The following is a 21,551-nucleotide window of genomic DNA, read 5'->3' as shown; positions in this document are numbered from 1 at the left end:
AGCCAAATCCCCGTCATAAAGTCAGAGTTAAATACTGTGTTTTCTGGTTTCACTGGTGTGCAACTTTTCGACGAGTTTATCTGGCTTTCCCTGTAACTTATACTTTATTTAAAATCATAACATTTTTCATCATCCTTCTAAGAAAAGAAGTAATTTGTAAAACCACATTTAAAGGGCCTAGCTCGGTGTTGACTTCATATAATTGCCTAAAGTTGAGCTATACTGTGTAGTGAAGTAGGTCTTTTATCAAAGTCTACTTCTGCAGACAAAGAAAGTTCACAGGAGGATTTAAATGGATCTTTACTCAAAAAATTGCTTTCAAATGTTATTTGCTGTTTGTTGCCGTTCTCCAGAGTCCTCGCTGAAAAAAATGCTTAACACATAGTATAAAACCAGAGCAAATGTTAATTCAGTCGTAACAGTACTCACAAAAACGATGTGTCACATTTTATTGAGAAAAGCTGAATTCCCTGTTCGTAAAACGCTGAGGAGAAAATAAACATTGCAGCAGAGACTCGCTGCTCTCTCAGTTCGGGGGCGTCAGGCTCGGGACAGATGGATAGAACATATTGCTCACTAATGAAAGTCACAGTGTATCGGTCCTCGTGGAGAGAAAACGGACAAGTGGTACGACTCAAATGCTTTGAAAACAAAGCAACATGTCTAATCATGGAGCCTCTCACCCAGCTTGAGTAGCATGTCTGTTTCTGAGACATTTGTATTGTGAACAGGTGTGAAGACATTAAATATGCTAAAAAATAGGGTTATGCCCAATCGCAATTCATTGATAGAGTTATATATATATTCAACATAAAAAGCAACAGTGAGAACACAAGTGCAAGGCTTTAAGAGTAAATCTGGACAACTTACTGCAGACTAGCGCCAGGATCATGCGGAGCAGCTTGTATGGACAACGCATCCCGGCCCAGTTCTGCAACACAGAGCGAAAAGTGTCTCATCAGCATAAACAATCACGACACAAACAGCCATAACAAAGATACGAGTGTATTAGTAAAAGAAATGCTTCAGTTTCTATCCTCTGGACATATTAAGACCTGAAAGAGAGAGGAAGCAGCACTCACACTACACACAGACGCGATTATACACCTGGCTGCTCTCCACTTACTGGTTCCAGCCTAGTGGCACTCCATTAATTAGGACTAAGATAATTTAACAGACGGGGAAAATGGGCCAATAAATAGCCGTTTGATTCTCCGGGGGAAAAGAATAATGGCATCCCGAGTTAGAATAACACATTTACTCCCTAGGATGAAAAATTGTACCAATCCCATCCCTCCTTAAGTTCTTAGTTGTGGGAATAGGACCAGACCCAGGGCCAAAATAAAGGGTGAACGGCATGCAAAATTAAAGACGGGAGAATATAAATAAAACCTGCCCCGACCATACGTTTAAAAGCAAGCGAGGATATATAGATTATACATTTCCACAAATAAATTATTAATATCATGGAGGGGAGAGGTCAACGTAGTAGTGCAGAGGAGGAAGTCTGAGCTGGGCGTGATGTGGTGATGCTGCTCTCTGATGGAAGGCAATTTGCTTTGACGTGACTCCTCTCTCACATGAGGAGAAGGGCAATCTTAAACCAAACGACAGCCAATCCATTTGGTCTGTTAGACATCTAGTTGTCCCACTGCCGACATTGAAATGGAGACTTGCTGAGGTAATCTGCATACGTGTGTGTGTGTGTGTGTGTGTGTGTGTGTGTGAGGTGCAGGGGATCATTCAGAGACTCGAAGAAAGAGTGCTTGCTGATCAGAAGACACAAATATAAAAACGAAACACGTAAGGCCAAATATTTCTTGCAAAGCTGAATTTGCGCACTACATGGTTCCAATATGTTTTAGCTGGAGCTGCGTGACTTCTGGGTCGTCATGTTCACAGCGACGCTTGAAAATGTCTGTTGAGTGAAATGGATGATGACGAGATGGCTGGGAGTTTACTAGGACGAGACCGGACAAGGTTTCAAGATTTCCTTCAAAAACACAAAATCATCAGAGCAGAACTAAGACGCGCCTTGAAGGATTTCCCAGCTACAAACAGGCATCAAGCGTAAGAGACGAAATAAACTATCTGTTAGCTGCTCAGAGCACACAGTTACAGAGTCTTTGCTTAAGGCCTGTCGGTGCACTTTGATTTCTATCCCCGCTGGCATCGCTGCTGCCCACGGTGAACAGCAACGTTAGTTAAAGTGATTCGTCAGATGTAACACCGCCTCGAGAGTTGGAGAGAATGTGGAAGGCATTTCACATACAAACCTTTTGACATAAACAAATAAATACTGAGAAAAAAAAAAAAAAAGCTCTCGAGCAGCATATCAAGGGAATCCACTACTTGTTTGTTCAGTGGACGTAAATAAACACAGTCTCAATAATTAATAGAAGCCAGTTCACTTTAGATTCATCGATACGAACGGCAAGCACAGTGAAAACATGTTGTGGTGGAATAAGCTACTCAACAAAGTTCAAAGAGCTTCTCCAAAGAGGTCACATGGAATATTCAATGGCATATATCCAAAAGCTGATATAGGCATCAAATCGATGTGATGACTAGCAGAGAAAACCTGCAACAAACATCTATTGTCAAAAGAAGAACATACACATACACACACAGCATAGTAGCTATATAGTGTGGTGGGTGTCCATCTCACGCCACGTGGATGGCTCTGACATTTCGGCACCACTGAAAACTGCTTTCAAACACAACAATGGAGGCAATGATGATGACAGTTACCATGACGACGTTGGCCAGATGCGCTGAGCACAGAGCGTAGACCCCTCCGGAGCCCCCCACCACTGGAGCACGCATGTCGGTGATGGACACCGTCAGCGAGCCTGCAGAGACACACAAAGAAAGAGAGAGAGAGAGAGAGAGAGTGACATTAGGAGCGTAGATGTAAGAAAGGGAGAGTAGCAACGCAGTTTGTGTGTGTGTGTGTGTGTGTTGTTAGGAAGAGAGAAAGAGACAGAGCAAAGGACAGCAGAGGGGCAAAACAAAGGGAGTCAGATTACTCATCACGCAGCAGCTCAAGTCACCATCCGAGGAGCATTTCTATAAAAGTTTCTGAGTAAAAATCACCCTCACATGCCCTTTAAATTTACATCCAGAACACACAACACACTCACATACATGTGCTCTGTGTTATTAAGGCTGTTCCTGTAGACGAGCAGTCTGCTAAAGCTGCAGCTGACAAATTATATTAAAATGGTAAAGAACTGAAATGGACTATTTCCTAATTGGATTTTCCTTCAGGATGCTGCAATTAAAAAAGGTCCATCTAAGAATGATCTCTGATCAAAGTGAGGTCAGGAGAACACGGGCGAACCTCACTGAAGAGGATCACTTCCAATTTTGTGTGCTCTAAAGATTATGTTATATTCATGAGCAAAATGTAATCTGGGATATGTGGAAGTGGACAGAAGCCAAATGTGCTGTTTAAAAAGTTAGAATATGAAAAGTGCAGTGACAACGACGTGAACATTATGATGACACACTGTACTGAAAAGTGATTGCACACTTGCAGTATATTATAACTGCATCTCTGTTAAAGGAATTAATAGTGTTATGTATGAACAATAATCATTTTCAAGCAGTTATTTGATGTTGAAGTCTTGTCCTTTACTTTCTTGGTGTGAGCACTTTACACACTGTTTTCAATTCCTCTGGTTAATCACATTGCATCTGCCTTTCATACTATTTGAAGGAGTAAGGCCATTTGAAAACTCATTCTTTCCTTAAAAGGTTTCAAACAGCCTCTTCTACCTCAGATTTAATCAGGTATGAATATTGAATGTCAGTGCAAATTTGTAAGTCTACAATGCTTTTTGCTCTTCAATTTTCAGGGACTGACAAAAAAACGTTATTTATTGTTATAGTGTTTCATCAAAACACATTGATGGGTGAAAATATTGAATATTAACTATTTTTTCCTATTGTTTCCTCAATGTGAAATACATTGATTGACACTTGAGACCCCCTGAAAGCCTCAATTGCTAAATTTCAGGGGGGTATCTAAAATCATAGGACAATTATTTGTCACTTGCATTTGTCACTAAAATGTATTTTTAGTGCGCAGCAATTCTCATCATTCAAACTGCTAAATATTTATGTTAAATTTTATAACTAATAAATGATTAATCAAAAACTGGTGTTGTGTCGGTACTCAGTATCAGTCGTTTAGGTATCGGGATATTACCTTTTTGTTAATAGTATATTATTTAAAAAGGATGCTGATAGTATAATGTATATTTGTGCTATCTATGGTGATCTATAGGTCACATGACTGCCTCCCTGGTCAAGGCAAGATGATTGAAGAGTTGTGGGACTTGACTGCAATGTGACAGACCAGTGTTGGAGCTCACACTGGTCTGTCACATTGCTGTGTGTGCGTTCTCCAAGGTAGAAAAAGGAAACGTTTTGCCATGTCCATTGCCGTGTATCTCAGTGTAACGTATGTCCAGTTTTTAATGAGAATAACAAAAAATACACTCAACCAAAAGGCAAAGAAATGGACCACACAGAATGCAGCCAGCAGCTGTTTCCAGCAGTCAGTGTGCGTTTGAAAGTGTATGAAGCTATAATCCCAAATGCAGCACAGTGCATCCACCAGGTTGCAGTGACACTATATGAAGTAGGACAGAATTCCAAGCAGGAGAAATCCCAGTTGCAGTTGCTCATGAGGACAGCGTCAGCCACTATTAATTATGCGAATGAGCCGATAAGGGAAGCGGAGAGGACTGATAAAACAAAACAGTCTATTTTTAATCACAGCTGGGGTTTGCTGGAGTTGTGATCTCAGATCTATAATGCATGTTTTAACATTCATATTATGTGTGTGTGTGTGTGTGCGTGCGTTGTGGGGCCGCACAGAGTAAACATCGTCTTAACGAACGCCTCGTCAGCCCGTGGTGGCAGTGATGATCATGGAAAGACAGATGGTAATCAGAGCGCGATCCTGAGTCCTTCATATGCCCCGATTTATGGGGCATATGAAGGTTGGCGCTTCAGCTGAAGATTTGAGGAGATTTACAGTGCTCCATTTTTAGAGGTTCCACAAAATTGCAATTACACAGTGTAGCATACAGTATGTGGTCTCCGATCTCTTCAAAGTGAAGGGAAATTGAAATTTGGAGCAGCATCAACATCTGAGTTGGTCTTTTTTTAGTCCTTTCTGGAGCTTCACAATTTGTTTCAGTTCCTTTACTACTTCAGAGCAGTGGAGCTGGGAGATGTATTGATGAAATATAGATAGAATATGAGAGATATGTCGAGGGTTTTGTGAGTTAATTTTGTCTTTTGTTGCTCTTAATTCAGTACAATTAAGTTTTAATTTATTTTCCTGCTTTAACAAAGTGAATAATAAAGATAACTATAAAAAAAGTAACGTCTTCTAGTATATATTGAAGTGTTGAGTAAAAAATTTATATTTTCTCAACATCTCCTAGTTTATAAAATATTGTGGAGGCAGAATGACACTGTACTTCTTCTATAACACTAACTTATTATCACCTTATAAAGTTGATTTAGTAAATATGCAAACAAACACTAGCCTACAGACACATTTTGGCCACCTGAGGATGTTGATGTCCAATATTCACTCTTGTTTTAGCTTCGTCCGTCTCTCCACCAACTCTTGGGGAAAATACCAGCTACCAGCTAATCACTACCTTTAGATAGGTTTGTTTGGCTTCCATTTGTAGTGAGTTTTTAGAGCTTCTTTTGTCGAAAACAGTTGCCATCTGCAGCTGAAAACGATGCTTTGAGAGCGGTGGGAGTGAATCATCAAAGTAAAATTGTGGGCAGTAACACTAAAACTAAAGGGTTGAAATCAATAAGTTAAAGCTCATTGCTGAGGGGAACAGCAGACTCGGGGGAAACCCTCGACCATCAACCCCCCTCCACATTACACATTGTAACTTGATTAAAATGTGTTGATTAGATGTGTTAATTAAAGCAGCTTTAAGAGTCTTTTAAGAGCCGTTCGGTTTCTAACATGACAGTTAACACCAGCCAGGATCACCTCTTCATTGGAGACACTTGTTCAGGGATGTGACACAACCATCTGTGGGTGAAGAAGAGGAGAAGACAACCTGAGACCTCCGGCACAGAGGAAGAGCTGGGCTCCACAGGGAGGAAACAAACGGCTCTCGCCTCCTGCACGCTCTGCTTTGGTGAGAGGCTCCCATATACAGTATGAATATTAAACACTCCTGTCATGTGGGCTCTCCTGCTTAAGGGGGATTTAAGATTTAGGATTCTAGCACTCAGCAGTGGCTGAGACGTGAGTTGTGCGATTATTTTAGCGCCGAGCTGACACATTCCATCTCATGCGCAGATTATTTATTGTTGCAATCCTGAAGTCATCATCAACATCCTCAAATCTTTTTGTGAGCTTGCAACATCCACAAGTGCACCGCAGTGTAGACAGTGAAAATGATGTACTTTGTGTGGAGTATAAATCAACCCCACACTCAGGGCTGTGATCTACCGCAGTATAATCCCCAATGCAGCTCCGACATCTGAGCCTCTCTGTCAAGCTAAACTAGCTACACCATTACTGTTACTCCAGGCTGCCCTTAAGCTATGGGTCAACTTTGTATTTTCAGTCTCTCGGGGATAAGGTGCAGACAAGGGATGGTAAGCTGATCCATGGCCGGGGTTTGACAGCCCCCGAGGCTGCGCCTCTCTGTAGCCACTCCAGTGGAGGCTGCGCTGGAGCAAAGTAAATGTTACAATAAAAAAAATCCTCTAATCCTTGGAAAATATGCCTCTGCACAAACACTTACAAACCTTTTCACTGTGTGCTTTCTAGAGTTTGTATGTGTGGGTAGCTATCAACTGTGATTACTGAGTCTATTTAAACTCTATCAAGAGTCCCTGGAGAAATGTAGCTGATTTCTAATGATCACATTTTGTCGAAAAGATGTTTATAGGACAACAATTAGGAAACATATGGTACATTAGATGCTTTTTATCATATTGCATGTTTATTGAATTCAGAACTTGTCTTGGAATGCATTCACTGCTTTGTGTAAAAGTGGGCGATACATACCCACAAGTTAAACCTGCATTTATTGATTTTTTTGGAGGCAGCATAACAAGCTGTAAACATGGACATATACTCAGTCGATGAAGTTGATATGGTAGATATTTAAGCAGTTTACTATTTACACATCTAGCTGATACTAAAAAAAACATCAGTATTCATTTGGAGATGTGCTTCAGGCAACCCAGCGAATGTAAATCCAATATTCACTCGTTTTTTTTTTAGTTCCGTTTGGTTTTCATCAACTCCTGAGGGAAATATTTGGCTCTTTAACTGCTAAATGCTCAACTATGTTCATCAGTTTATTGCAAGCTTTTTTTGCTACAAACAGCTGCTCGGTATGTTAATATAAAAATATGAATTAGTGCGGCTTTAACCCACAGACACCATAATGAAAACATATTTAGTCAGGAGTTAAGACAGTAATCGGGGAAGCAAAATTACATATCACCTAACACTTAATTTGTAAACATGTCGCGCAGATAGATGTCTGAGTACATTAATATTCATTGATTTGCATTTCTTGGTTGGCCAGCCAATAAATTACTCAGGAGAGGACAATTAATGGACATCGTGTGTTTATTTATTCAGGTGATTGAGTCAGTATTTCATACAAGCAAATCTGTCAACCCCCTGCTGTGTTTGTTTCATTTATTTAGTCTGTTGGTATAAGCTACAAGGATAAACCACTTACATTTATTTTGTCATGTTTTATTATAAGACATGAAAGAATATGTAAGAAAAAAATTCAGTTGATTCCATCATGATTACCATTTCATCTTTTTAATAGTAAAGTAAAACGCTCAGAGGACAGCATCAGTAAGAGAAACCTCTGCCCGTTGATACGATGGGATTGTTGCCTTTAAGATTCACGTTGCAGTATTTGCCTCCAGACGCCTCAGACGGATCCATCTTGTATGCATTAAATCTTTGTGGCCCGGCACAGAGATGTGCTGTAGTCAGCACCCCTGCAGTCACAGGGCGGCCTCTGTTGCCTAATAAACTGGGGAAATGCCTGATCAGATTTATTTACTAAGCACAAATAAGGAGCGAGGGAGACGGATGGAAAGAGTGGAGTGAGTGAGTGCGCGAGGAAAGGTGACACAGAACGCACACTAAGAGTGCAAGCATGTCATCATAACTACACGTTTTAGTTTTCGTTATTTTTTAAATACACTGCTGCTCAATTACAAGATAAATAGGGCTCTAGATTCTATTCATTTAGCTAATCAAGGAGCGCCTTGGTAGCCCAGTGGTTACAGCACATCATATTACCACAATGTCTTGGGTGCGATTCTAGCTATGGGGCCTTTGTTGTGCGTCATACCCTTCTCTCTCTCTCTCATCTTCTCTCACACACATTTTTGTTGTATAAATGACTTCAATGATGTATTGATTATCAAAATAATTTCATATTAATTCTGCAGCAACTAATTGCTTTTTCGTGCGTCAAAAAGTTTTTTTTGCTTTTGGTATATGAGCAGACACTGTATGCAGGTGACTGGAGTAATAATAAGTAAATGTCAGGGTGACTCACCTGGAGGCAGACCATCTGTCACATGGTGTTTTATCTATTTTATAGTCTATTTGAAAAGCTCATCGTTTCAAATGTCATTTAATAGAGTGGCATCCAATTCAAAGCCTCATTTCAACTATAATAGTACTGTCAGAGCAGGGGCGCTCTATTAAAGATATTTTCTACCTTTGAAGGAGATGGACTCGTCTGTGTGATCCAGACAGAAAGCGATAAGGGAAATATCTGCGTCGCTGGTGCTTTCATTAAAGTGGAGAAGCACGACTTGCAATCAGTCCTCATCCAATCTAACATCTCCATCCATCTCCTCGTGCCCTGCTGGAGCGCAGGCGAGAGGGAAGCAAACCCTTTGTGCTCATGCACTGCAGTCAAAGCAGATGAGCAGGGAAGAGGAACACAATATTAACCAAGACCCCTCATGTCTACATATACACAACAAAAAGGGAACATGAAAACAATCAGCGTCATCAATGCCAAGCTCTGGCCTGGAGGAACGAATACAATTCATCATTTTCACAGTGTGCCAACATGGCCACTGTAAACACACCTTGCCCTTGGTTTCCGTAGAGATTGATTCGGTTTATTTACCAGTTTTCTGCCCTGTCCAAATTTGCCACATGGGGAAAAATATGATAATATGTACGCTACCCCAGAGCCCAGGGGGCATCAGGAAAAATCAATAGTCTCCGCAAGTCACATCCTCCGAGCTGACGAGAGACGAGGAGCACAGCACCAGCCGTTAGTGGAAAAGTATAATCATATCTGATCTGGGTGCATGTGTGCGGGCATATAAGCATGCCTTTAACTGAAGAAGCAAAGAGACACAATTTGGAAATTAGTGAGCGTACGTGCAAATGTGCTCCTGGAGTTGTGTTTCTATAAGAAGAGCTGTTATACAAAAAGCTGTATTCCTGTCACGACCAAAGCGGTTATCACTCACGACTGCCTTTCAGCTAACAAGCACAATAGCTGACCTTGGACTTGATATTGGACTCAAATTCTACATCCCAATGAAAAAGAGCATGAAATCACTTCCAGTGCTTAACGTTATGAAGCCACGGCGGTGGCTACAGCGAGTGTGATGTGCTTCTTTATTGGAGAAACTAAACACCAAAGTAAAGGTAATTTAAACGGAGCAGAGAAATAGACTCCTCCTGAATCTAACCGAGTGTAATGCGACAAATATTGCCGTCCTCGATATAGGCTTCACACAGTCGATGCAAATGGACACCCGTAAACACAGTGGGCTCGCTCCACACAACGGGCTACCTTCAATTAGGTTGCATTACAGTAGAAATATTCATCTCCCTCAGTGTTGTTATCAGCGGGGCTGCAGGGGGGTGGGGGGGGTGGTTGTGGAGGAAGTGAGATCGGTGTCACCTCAGAAGAGTTGACAGTGGGGTGGGATGGGGGGGGGTTGGGAATTACCATAATCACGCTGGCAGCCTCTGCAACGCACCAAGGTCACCCTGCCTCCTCAGTGCTCAGTTCAGCTCAGCACCAGGGGAGTACATCAGAAACACAGGACCAGACTCTTCAGCACCGTACGCAACATCAGGGTTTGTACCCATATAGCGGTCTGCAGCTGAGGTTGGCTAAAAAGACAGAAATCTGACCTTGTTTACTGGCAATGTTGCACGGTCACTCACAGCAACACACTTCACCAACAGGCCTTCAAAGAGTGAGCGAGCAAGTAATAATTGGTATTCTAGCTAGCAATGGCAACACAAGGACAACTACACAGCTCTAACGGGCCTAAAAAACAACAGATTCACCTCGAGCCGGTCAAACCAGTGTGCCGTTAAATATCTCCACACCGGCGCTTGAAGTGAGAGAGACAAAGTCTGAGAGCCAGAGTCACAGGCATTAGGCAGCAAGAGTAATTCATCCAGCCCGCTGTTCTCTGATGCTTCCTCTCTCTGTTCCAGCCCTCACTTATCAGGGTCTGTGTATCTGACTGAACGTTGCTCCAACAAAAACTCCCCATTTTCTAAAAGAAATCCAAACGTGTCCCCACAGGCAGTAACTTTCTTGAGTCAAGATGACAAACTACTTCACCAAAGTCAAAAACAAATGTTGACACTGCACTCAAGGTGTATTTTTTAGATTCTTAAAATGTTTCTTTTAAACACTTATTCGTATAATACCTTTCTTCTTCATCACACAAACAAATGAACAGAGGACAAATAATTAACAAAGAACAGTAAATAAAACAAAGTCAAGCTGTTACCAAATTGGAAATCTAACATCAAAGTAGTAGTAATTACTCATTTGAATTTATTAATCTTGTAAAAAGCTGTATTTCTAGGTTTTTGGGATTTCCATATAATAGACATACTTGCAGCTTGGGTGCCTCGACCAAACATCAAACATCATCAAAATTGGATGATGGACAAAGTCACTCTTGGCCACACACCAAGGCCCTCTATTCACTAGCAGCACGTATAACCATATCTACCCTGCCTATATGTGCAGTGTGCCTTTAAGAAGCACTGCGGAAAGCCAACACCGCCGCCGTCCTCCCTGATATCAGAACAACATTAATCAACTGCTGAAGGATTAAACATTACATGGAACTTGGAATGGCGCTTTTAAGTAATGACAACATCAGCTAGCTTGCAACAATGAGGTTATACTGACATGCGGCCATTTATCACATTTCCATTACAATCTCCCAACAGGCCACAAACGACATCAGGCCATATGTCTCTTCCTTCCCCTGACTGAGGACACCAATAAGCAGCGTGAGGCTAGTAATATGCAACACTGGCTGGTCAGTGTATTACAGTAAACAGTACATTCTGTTAATAGGCTCCTGGACATGAGGGGGAGAAAATGCTCCTGCATAATTCAAACCATAGGCTCCATAGGACGGCGAGCCAGCCCACAGGTTCTTAAGGTGCTCAGTGACAAAGTGAAACCTCTCAAGGTTTACAGGTCAGTTACTCAGGTGCATATTATATTAACCTTTTATTTACCAAGGGACAGCGGAGGAAGAAGTATTCTAATAATCTACTGAAGTAGTATAGAAGTATTAGCAGCTGAAACGATGCAACTGGGGACAAACATTGGCAATTATGTGCTATGATTGGTGGCATCGTTCTGCTCAGTGTAATATTTTGTGCGTATGTTTCTGTCCCCATAAAAATAAACAAAACAAATCCAATTAAGATATTTATAAAAAATAAAAAAGATGGTTTTCCACAACAGCAAATAGAAAATAGAGTTGGATGACCACAACAACCAATGTGCAGGACACATGACAAACACTAACACTTGCTTTCTCTAAATCTCACACACACGCGCACACACACACACACACTCTTGTTGAGACAGCAACACACTCTGTTCCACAAGAAGTTGTTGATATTTCAGCATAAATCAGATGATTCAAAGTGGAAGTTTTATCCCAGGTATTTTTATGTGACAAAGTCATACTATAGTATATCAACACTAAAACCTCTTCAACACACTGCTTCCTAGGTTGAGTGGGACATGGTGACACAGCAGACTGTGTTAGAGCAGACAGCCTGGGGCTCACATGGGGCTACGAGGAAAAACATGGTGTTTTGGCACCTGTTGATGTCCTGAAGCACACGAGGAAGCTGAAGGAGCTGGTGGCTCGAGAGAAGGAGACCCAAAGGAGCAAGGAGGAAAAAAAAAAGAGAGTAAATGGAAAAAATGGATATTGCAGCTGCTCGCCTTTAACGTGGAGCTGGACTGAAACGTTGAACATGACTCAACATTTTACATTTATCTTCTCTGGCATTGTGTCTATTCATGTTTCGAAACCCGACATTCAAGTGGAGCTATTCATCGGTTGTTATTGCAGCAGAGCAAAGCGAGTGATGACAAGGTCTGAACGGCAGAAAGCAATTAGAGAATTCTTCCTTTTGTCAGCACACACAAGGACAGACTGTATAGTGTCACACTTTATTTTCAGCACTACGGTACAGGACCCGAGCAATATCCAAGGTGTACAAATGCGTAGGGTAGGCTATGTAGCGCCATCCGACCTACACAATTAAAAACCTTGCACTTTAACCAACTTACTTATCTTTTCTTTTAAATGGCAATTCATATGATCTTCCACATAAAGACTGCAGATATCCGCGTTCATGCATTTGTATATCTGTGAGAACTATTTCATACTTTCACAGTATTTGATGCATCTTCAAAAATAAAAACATTTCTTTTGGGTTTGAAAGCAAGCCGGTGCAGAAAGTCTTGCAGAGTGTTAAGGCACACACACAAAGGCACAATACCTGCAAGCACGTCGCTCCATAAATGCACAACCACCGACTGCAGCTATAAGCTGAAAGCTCTGCTGCCCTACAAAAAAACAACAACAAGGAACATGCGTGCGGGAGCTGATAGCAACAGCCGTCATGATTGAACTCGTGAGCGAGAAAAAGACTGCATGAATATAAACATGAGACAGCCATGGGCAACGGAAAATAAAGAATTTCACTGAGCAATCTAAAGCAACGGGCAATTTCTAACATCCGCGAGCAACTGAGTTTACAAAGACTGAGGAAAAATGCAAGTGTGAGGCAGTGAAACACTATAGAACAAATGTCTGCACACACACACACTCACACTCACACACACACACACACACACACACACACACACGCTCAGACATGCACATATAAATGTGGTTTCAGGGTATTGCTAAAGACCTTAATGCTCATCATTTTTGTCCTTAAATAAACAATGGTTGGTGATGATGATATTAAATAGATCAGTGAAAGGAGGAATGGGGGGCTGGACGGAGGTACATGAACAAATACATCTGTCCACCGAGCATAGGATCAGGCAGCTAGTATGGCTATAAAGTTTGTTGTATGAACTTCAGCTTCAAATTAGGTTAAAGATAAAAGCAGCCAGGAGCCTCATTTATTTCATTTAGTGCTCTCATCATTTGATTAAAACTTGGCTGTTCATGCAACAATGTGTCTCCGAAGTGCATCTCATATTCTTTTAATCTGAAAATGTCAAACAAAGCCTTGAATGATCGTTTGCTCGGAGCTTTTACACATTTGTTATGTGTCCTCTGTTGTCATTTAATTTCAACTTTGTACGAAAGAATTGCTATATTTGCCAATTTGAAGGATTGCAAACTCATTATGTTGACTTAAAGATCTCTCCGTGCAACATTGCCGTCCTCACCAGCAGTGTGCCTCGCGACACCAACTGACCACTGCACTTTCATTAACACCTGACTCCTACAAAACTCCAAATACACAGAATTACACCTACATAGAGTCCAAGTGCACTTCCTTTCTAAAGGACTCACCCCCCCAATAGATCACAACATTTGTGCCGACACAGCTCCAACGTCCACTCCATCAACCAGAATCAGAAGGTGAAATGACTTCGCTGCTTGAAGTCATTCATCATCTTGTGACCTTGAGGCAGCTCAGCTCCTCCTTACAGCTTAGGAGGGAATTCATTTGTTATGTTGTGTTGAAAGTGAAATGCAAAAAGAAAATCTGATCTACTTCCAGACAGTTACACACTACTACACTACTACAGTACTACATACATTTCATTTTTAAATACTACAGTCAGTCGAGCATAGAAGTTCTAATGAATGCAGTTCAACTCTGGGCTCTGGGGGTACAAATACCAGCATCTCCTCGCTGCTTCCTCCTTTTTGATTCCGGCTGCAGCGTAAATCTCCAAACAGCATCTCAAACTGCACTTAGACGAATTCCCCAGAGAGAACCCCTGCGTCACTCTCCTACTTTATCCTGCCCTAAGTCCCATGCTCGCCTGCTTTTTCTCTGTCATCACAGCAAAAATAAATCAAAGCTACAATAATTCATGAGTGTTAGGAGTGTGTGTGCATGTGAGTGTGCATTGGGGAGTGAGGGTTTGACTTTTACACAGCAAGAGGAGGTTTGAGCAACTTCAACTCCATTTCACTTCTGTACGTGCAGAGACGGGAAACGAGAAATAAAGAATTTTGAGTTTTTGTCACATACAAAAGAAAGTTTAAAATTCACGTCACGGAAAATGAACCAATATAACTCAATATTAATTATGTTATTGCTCTCGACAGTAATCAAATAATGGTGAAAGGGGAAAGAGGTTTTTGCAGCGGTGTTGATATGACTTCTACGCATTAGCCGCAAAATAATAGCAGTGAGAAACCACATCCAGCAATCAGTTCGGATAGAAAAAATTCCAATCATCTAACTGGCTTGAAGGAGGATGAAAGTTAATAAGGTTTCTTGTCAACAAAGACTCGAGTGCTGCAGCCCAGCCTCTGGGCACCATGAATCACTCCACTGCATATAGTTTGGAGACATTCTTTATTATTTTTTTCAAAGATCTGGGCCACCAGCTGGGCCAGATTTATTATCAAAACCATCAAACAGGCCACTCATGGATGTCAGCTTGAGGACAGGATGCTCACAATTTCAGCCTCACTGGAGGTAAGGAAAGTAATTACTTGCTAAGAGTAATTGCTGTTTTATACACAGCAAATATGTGGTCCAATACAAGCTCTTCAAAGGGTAACTTCAGTATTTTACAACCAATGTTTTTTGTGTCCAAGTGACTAATGGGGACAACAATTTGTGGAATTGGTCCCGTATTGAATGGGAACACTGCAGACGGCAGCAGTTAAACGGGCTGCAATGTAATCGCTCTGGGCAACTCCTCGCCATCCACTGAGAGTGCTTGTTGTTGCCACTGGGCTGAACAGAGAATAAACTGTCTTTTCTGTTTATGTCATTGTTTTAAAAAAAGGACAGCACTGTCCATATTGCACTGCAGATGACCTCAAACTGTCAGAACATTTGCTAACATTATCTAAACTATGTGCTACATCACTAGATAATTTACACCAATGGCTCCCCCACCCCATGTCCACTCACACAACACACATACACCGTTTTCAGCTAAAAATGACACCATGAATATCTGTTATATCTGCTATATCTTAACAAACTAGCACCGATGTATTATGTATGACATACAGCATATGAACTAATGTAAATATTAACTTAAATAATATCGGCCCTATCACAATTACTCGGAATAGAAGAAGTCACCAGTTTCAGGCTAAGAGGCTGTGAAAATTTGCAAAATCATATTGAACTTTAAAAAAATGAATTTTAAATGTATGTCCTTGTTTTGTTCAAAAGTAGAGCTGTCATGTCACCAATCTTAGCTGCTGCATTATTATTTCCTATTTCTTCCATTTTGATATGTTTGCAAACATAATGTAAAACTGCTAACTTGTGGTTAATCTAAGTTTCTTCATTAAAAAATGAAAAATGGAAAAAGAAAAAATCTTGCAGCACCCTTGGATCCGTCTTGAGGCACCCGCGACATTCACTTTAAGAGCCGCTGCTTTACATAATGAAACACTTATTTTAAAAGACACTCACCGGCCAGCACTCCTGCCATGTAAAGCAGACTTATTCGTAAGATGCCATGGACCATCTCCAAAGGAACGCCAATCATCAGCTGCAGTAAAGCATTGAACCCGAGCTGCTCCAAACTGAGGAGAGAGCACAGAAAGACAACACAATTCAAATGAGAGTGCATCATCTGCAACAACCAGCCAGATTTTAACGGCACCAGTCCTGCGGACATCGACATGAGGCGAGCGGGGGTTTGTGAACGTACCCAACGTGCATGAACATGTAGCTGAAGAAGCGCCACACTTGTGCACGGTGGCCGGGATGGTAGACTAGGGGGCTCTTCATGAAGTCGGGCTGATAGGTCTGCAGTACCCACTTGTTTAGCATGATGCCATAGCACATGAACACGATGATCTGCAACAGACACAGAAATGACACCAAACTGTCAGTTCTTGCTGACATACTCGTTACACGCTCTCTCTGCAGAGAGGTGCAAAGCCCATCGTGCTGTATGAAAGACACATGACGTTTTCCTCTCTTTCTGTATTCCTCAGCTGACGCTTATTAGACTTGTGGAGACAATTACTGCTCGCAGAAAAAAAAATAAAAATGGCACATCTGGTTCAATTCCATTAATTTCTTTTCATAGAATAATGACTCATTGTCTCTGTGAATTAAAATGAATGTAAACCGTTATTATCACAACCTCATTGTCATTACAGACCATTCACTGCCATTTGGAGGCAATATAAGAGCACTTGGCTTTCTGTCCTGTGAATTATGATGATTTCAGGGGAAATTATGAGGCTTTGTGAAAAAGCTGTAGGTTATTTTTGCCGTTGAACCATTAACCATTTAACAGTGGTCTGTGAGGGCTTCTATATTAGGGAACATAATTGTTCACTGTGGTGGCCACGGTGCTTACTAACCTGGTTTCCAAGTCCCAAAATCCCCCAAAGAAACCTTGCATGCCGGCTGACAGAGGGTTTCAGCTTTGGAGGAATGGCATTAAAGGCACCAACTAAGCCCCTGACTCCCAAACGGGTTACCAGCTCATATCGAGCTCACAGTAAAAGCGTGTCATCAAAGGCAGAAAATCTTTTCAGTGGGTCTGAAGCGACTGAGCCAACAGAACAGTCTAAAAATAAGGGTCGTGGGTTAGTAGCACATACTCAAGCAAAATATTGCAGCCCATGTTTCAGGAACATTTGAATCAGTGGGCTATACATCGGTAGGATCGTCTATATTCAGTTCACTGTCTGACATGTCGATGGTGTCACCTCCTAGATCTCACCTGCACGATGGTGACAATGGCGATGAAGACAGGTGGGGGACACAGGCGGTTCTGATGGAAGTACCAGCGTCGGTCTGTCTCGCAGGGCAGGATCTCGTAAGCCACATAGCGAACAAAACGTTTGTACAGACCCAGTCCCGTCTCATCCAGCAGGATCTCCCTTTGCAGCGTGCGGCGGCCATTAGCAATGGCCCGTCGGAAACTGCTGGAGCGCTTACTGCTCATCTGAGGAAAAGGGGAAAAAACTCATTATTCTCAAGAGTTTTTAACTTTATTTATGACACTATGATTTCGCGCTATATGAGCAAAAATGTATTTAAAAGGAACATTTTTGGGGAAAATGTGCTTAATTGCTTTCACGCTGAGGATGAGAAGGTCAATACCACTTTCTTGTTTACCACCAGCAATCTTTTAAGTTATCGAAACATAAAGACTGGAAACGAGGGGGACGGCTAACCCGGCTCTCTCCAAAGGCAATAAACCAGTATCTCTAAAACACACTCACTAATACATAAACTTTTCTTTAACTTCTTGACGTCTTCACTGTGAGCCCTATATTCAACAGACAGATGTTTGTATCAATCTTCTCACCTGTCCTTCAGCAAGAGAGCAAATATGCATATTTGTACATCTTTAAAAAAAGATGAGAAACAGTTTTTTAAGCTGACAAAATAGTCCATTGTGACTTGAAGGAATCAGCAGAAAGCTCATTCCCTGTTCGTTTTGTTGATGACTTAACTCCAATAAACTTGTCTCAAGTGGTTTTATGAGCATCACTGTCAGCAGCTGGAGGACACCTTACCAGGATGAACAAATCTCATCATGCTGCTGAATTAACTCCATAACGCTCTTCACGCTAAGTGGATCACGCATCAGTAAATGAGGGGGAGCTACTTTTCATATAAACCGAGGGAAGCTCATCAATGTGACTAATCGTCCTCGATGGGGATCAAACATTTATTAAGTACGGATATCACAAGGGATAGCACGACGGTTTATGTAAGTTCTTCTTTTATAATCAAAGAGTCAAGGGAAAGAAATGACACTTCTTTCCTTTGAAGATGATTTCTGTTGTTCTGATATTGTTCAGAGGAGCTGATGTATAGTGAAGTTTCTCTTTCGGTATTCATGCTTAATGGTTGAATATTCTTTGCACTTCTACACTTCTAGCACATTGTTGCATTCCTTGTATGTACTTTTACAATCAATTCACGTGTGACTTCAAGGTCGATCATTTATTCAGAACACAAAGAAACTAAAATGGACCTCAAAACTGCTACATTATTTTCATGTGACACAGAGATAAAATATATAAGTAATGAGAGCATTATGCAGGTGTTTGGTAGAAATACTATCTATATGTCAGATGAGTGCAATAAAATGTATTAGAGAAAAGTCTTCAACTTTGTGGTTGAAGATATTACAAGAATGAATCCAGAAAGTAGGAGGTGTAAACTTTAATGCTTTAAAAGCGTGGGAACAGCGTACATTTTATTTAACTGATGTTGGACATGCAATGTCTTTTCCCCGTATATCTCAGCAGCAATTCAACTATTAATATATAAGCCATGTTACATGTATAAACAACTGGCGATCACTTTTTTTGCCACAAGAGAGATGACAGAACTGCAGCTCAATATTCATGGATGATAAGAAACTTAAATAATGTATAAGCGTTTTTGATTTAAACAGAATGCAAACGTGACTGATGGCAGAGATGATTGCAGTTCAGACATCATAACAAATGGGCTGTCGGGGTGATTTTGCCAAATCTGTGTCAAGAGGAACTATTTCATGAAAAGAGAAAGTGTGAGTGTGTGTGTGTGCATTCATGTTATCACAGACTCCAGGTTTGCTTAGTGAGCAGGAGCTCTGCAGCAGCCTTTAGTAGTTCTTTAATAGAGGCTTTGGATGAAAACTATCCTAATGCCACTAGTTTGACAGAGAACTGTCAGGACAGAGGGATCTTTTCCGCCAGAGTTACCACTGAAAATACAAGACCAGCTACCCACAGCAGGGATCTATAACTGATATCTCCATTTCCTTATAGAAAACCAGCGTGCATGCTTCCCAGGTAAGAGCTACTTCAAGGCTGACACTCAGTGCCAGATGCCTGAAGTCTCCTGTGTAGCTAAAACAATACAGCTCCTTTGAGGACAATTGGCTTAATATATAATTATCCTTCAATCACAATATGTGCAATAATGTGATGTGACACTTTATTAAATTTAGTTTCCTGGAAAAGCAGTGAAGGAGGAGAAATAGGGCACGTGGGCAGCAGCTGCAACTGGTGACAGTATAAAGCCACAACAGCAAACCTTATGTATAGGTTTCTAATAATAGTAACCTTAGACTACATGGCAGCCTCATATGAAGTGTTATGAAACCTCCGGAGGGGGCCTGTAGGAAGTACAACCCGCCATTAAAGTATACCATTCGTAATTCATTAGCCAGGTCCTGCTGCTTGTAGTCTCATTATATGTCGACACAGCAGGGGGCCCGGCGAATGAAACTGTGGGTCAATATCTATAAAAGCTAATGAGCTAAATATACCGGAGGACGAAGACTGTCAATAAGTGAGCAAATAATAAAGAAGTAATGAACAGACTGCTCCATAAACAGAGCAGCTGCCGATATTTTTCATTTTTAAGAAAGTGCTCAGGAAAAACAGGACGGAAAAAAAAAAAGTGCTAATCCCTTGTGGAAGTTAGCAGAGCAGGAAGTGGTAACGACCCTCACAGCTGGTAATTATGACACTAGTGGTTGTACAGTGAGGGTGTGAGGGCCTGTTGCACAATGATAACCATACGATGTTGCGCAAGGCTACTGGCTCTCCCGCAGATGGAGGGATGCATATTTACTATGGAAATCAGGGCTGGAAAATGCAATTATGCTATACATGAGGCAGGGAGTGAACGCAGAAGAAGCAGAGGGACATGAGTAGGCAGAGAGATAGAAATTAAGACGGGGCGATGAGATGCCTGCCCGGGTGAGCTTCTCAGATTCTGTGTGCCACCAATGGACAGTGGTGATGAGGCGTCTCCTTTTTCATTTTAAACATCTTTAGAATAAAGAAGAGTGTGTTAATATGAAGAAAAGAGGTGGAATAGAGAGAGGCTGAGGGACGTAAATATAATATAATGTTTTCTTCCTCTGTTGGCTTTCTTCTCGAAAATAAAGTCTCAGCTTTCTGAGTTTATCTCAACTGTGTTTGGCTCGGTGACGACACCTGCCGCCTTCTCCACCTCGCACCGGTTTCTCTCCCATTCATTCCGCCTCTGTGTAAATCTGTTCCCGGGAGACACGGCTAAGCATAGCCATCACTCTGCTTCGACTTCTCTGACGTGCAGGACTGCCGCCTCTAAAGTGAGCATTAGCATCCTTTCGAAGTGGAGACGGCGAACAGACGACAAGGCACACACGAGCAGCCAAAACACGAGATAACACAGAGGAGTGACAGAGAGCAAGGTGCACCGAAAATCACATGTCATCACATAAAACGTTGGAGGGGGCAAAACCTCTGACTTGTGCATCGGTAACGGTGGAAGTTTCCTGACGAGGCAACGTCTGCCAGGGAATAATTTATGCTGAGGCTAAGAGCACAAAGATAAAGATAGTATTCCCCTTAAGGGACAGCTGAATGGGCCAAACTGACAGCAGTGTGTGTGTGTGTGTGTGTGTGTGTGTGTCAAACAGCAAGAGTCCATCCTCCTCCTCTTGGTAGCTGCATGTTGCCTACTGTACATGCTGCTCTCAGCTTTAGTCAATTGTCCTTGATGGATTAATTAGCCACACCACATGGTCAATACCTCACGGCGCAATACTAATTAGTAATAACAATTTAAAAAAAACATGGTTTAAAGGCCATTCAGGCGACTGCACTGCAGATACAAAAAAATCGGATAAAATATTTTAATTTTGCTCGGTTTACGGTGGTGGCCATCTTTCACTAACATTGGTTGACTCACGTGCGATAAATCCTTTATCGTTAGAATATTAGAAGGCTGCGCCCATTAACCAAGCTTAGTGATTCACTACCAGTGTCACTATACCGGTTTGCCATCAAATTTGTAAGTCATTCAGAAGACCCCAAACCCCCCTCTCCGTTGCTCTCTCTCTCTCTCTCTCTCTCTCTCTCTCTCTCTCTCTCTCTCTCTCTCTCTCTCTCTCTCTCTCTCTCTCTCTCTCTCTCTCTCTCTCTCTCTCTCTCTCTCTCTCTCTCTCTGTCTCTCTCTCTCTCTCTCTCTCTCTCTCTCTCTCTCTGTCTCTCTCTGTCTCTCT

The 21,551-nt window shown here is 41.6% G+C and overlaps 1 protein-coding gene across 2 annotated transcripts in view; it reads right to left on the bottom strand.

Moving 5' to 3' along the window:
* Positions 1 to 21,551, bottom strand: part of rhbdl1 (rhomboid, veinlet-like 1 (Drosophila)) — a 37,812-nt gene that overhangs the window by 5,582 nt on the left and 10,679 nt on the right. For both annotated transcript variants that reach the window (XM_031842905.1, XM_031842906.1), the window contains exons 3-7: positions 17,271 to 17,495; positions 16,242 to 16,390; positions 16,001 to 16,113; positions 2,752 to 2,852; positions 871 to 931 (exon numbers count right to left, since the gene is read on the bottom strand). In XM_031842905.1, coding sequence (XP_031698765.1) covers positions 871 to 931; positions 2,752 to 2,852; positions 16,001 to 16,113; positions 16,242 to 16,390; positions 17,271 to 17,495 — 649 coding nt within the window. The remainder of the gene's footprint in view (positions 1 to 870; positions 932 to 2,751; positions 2,853 to 16,000; positions 16,114 to 16,241; positions 16,391 to 17,270; positions 17,496 to 21,551) is intronic.

Source organism: Anarrhichthys ocellatus, unplaced genomic scaffold (genome assembly GCF_004355925.1).
Source record: "Anarrhichthys ocellatus isolate YVR2014 unplaced genomic scaffold, GSC_Weel_1.0 scaffold4, whole genome shotgun sequence".
Lineage (NCBI taxonomy): Eukaryota > Metazoa > Chordata > Actinopteri > Perciformes > Anarhichadidae > Anarrhichthys > Anarrhichthys ocellatus.
This window is presented reverse-complemented; position numbering and strand designations above follow the sequence as displayed.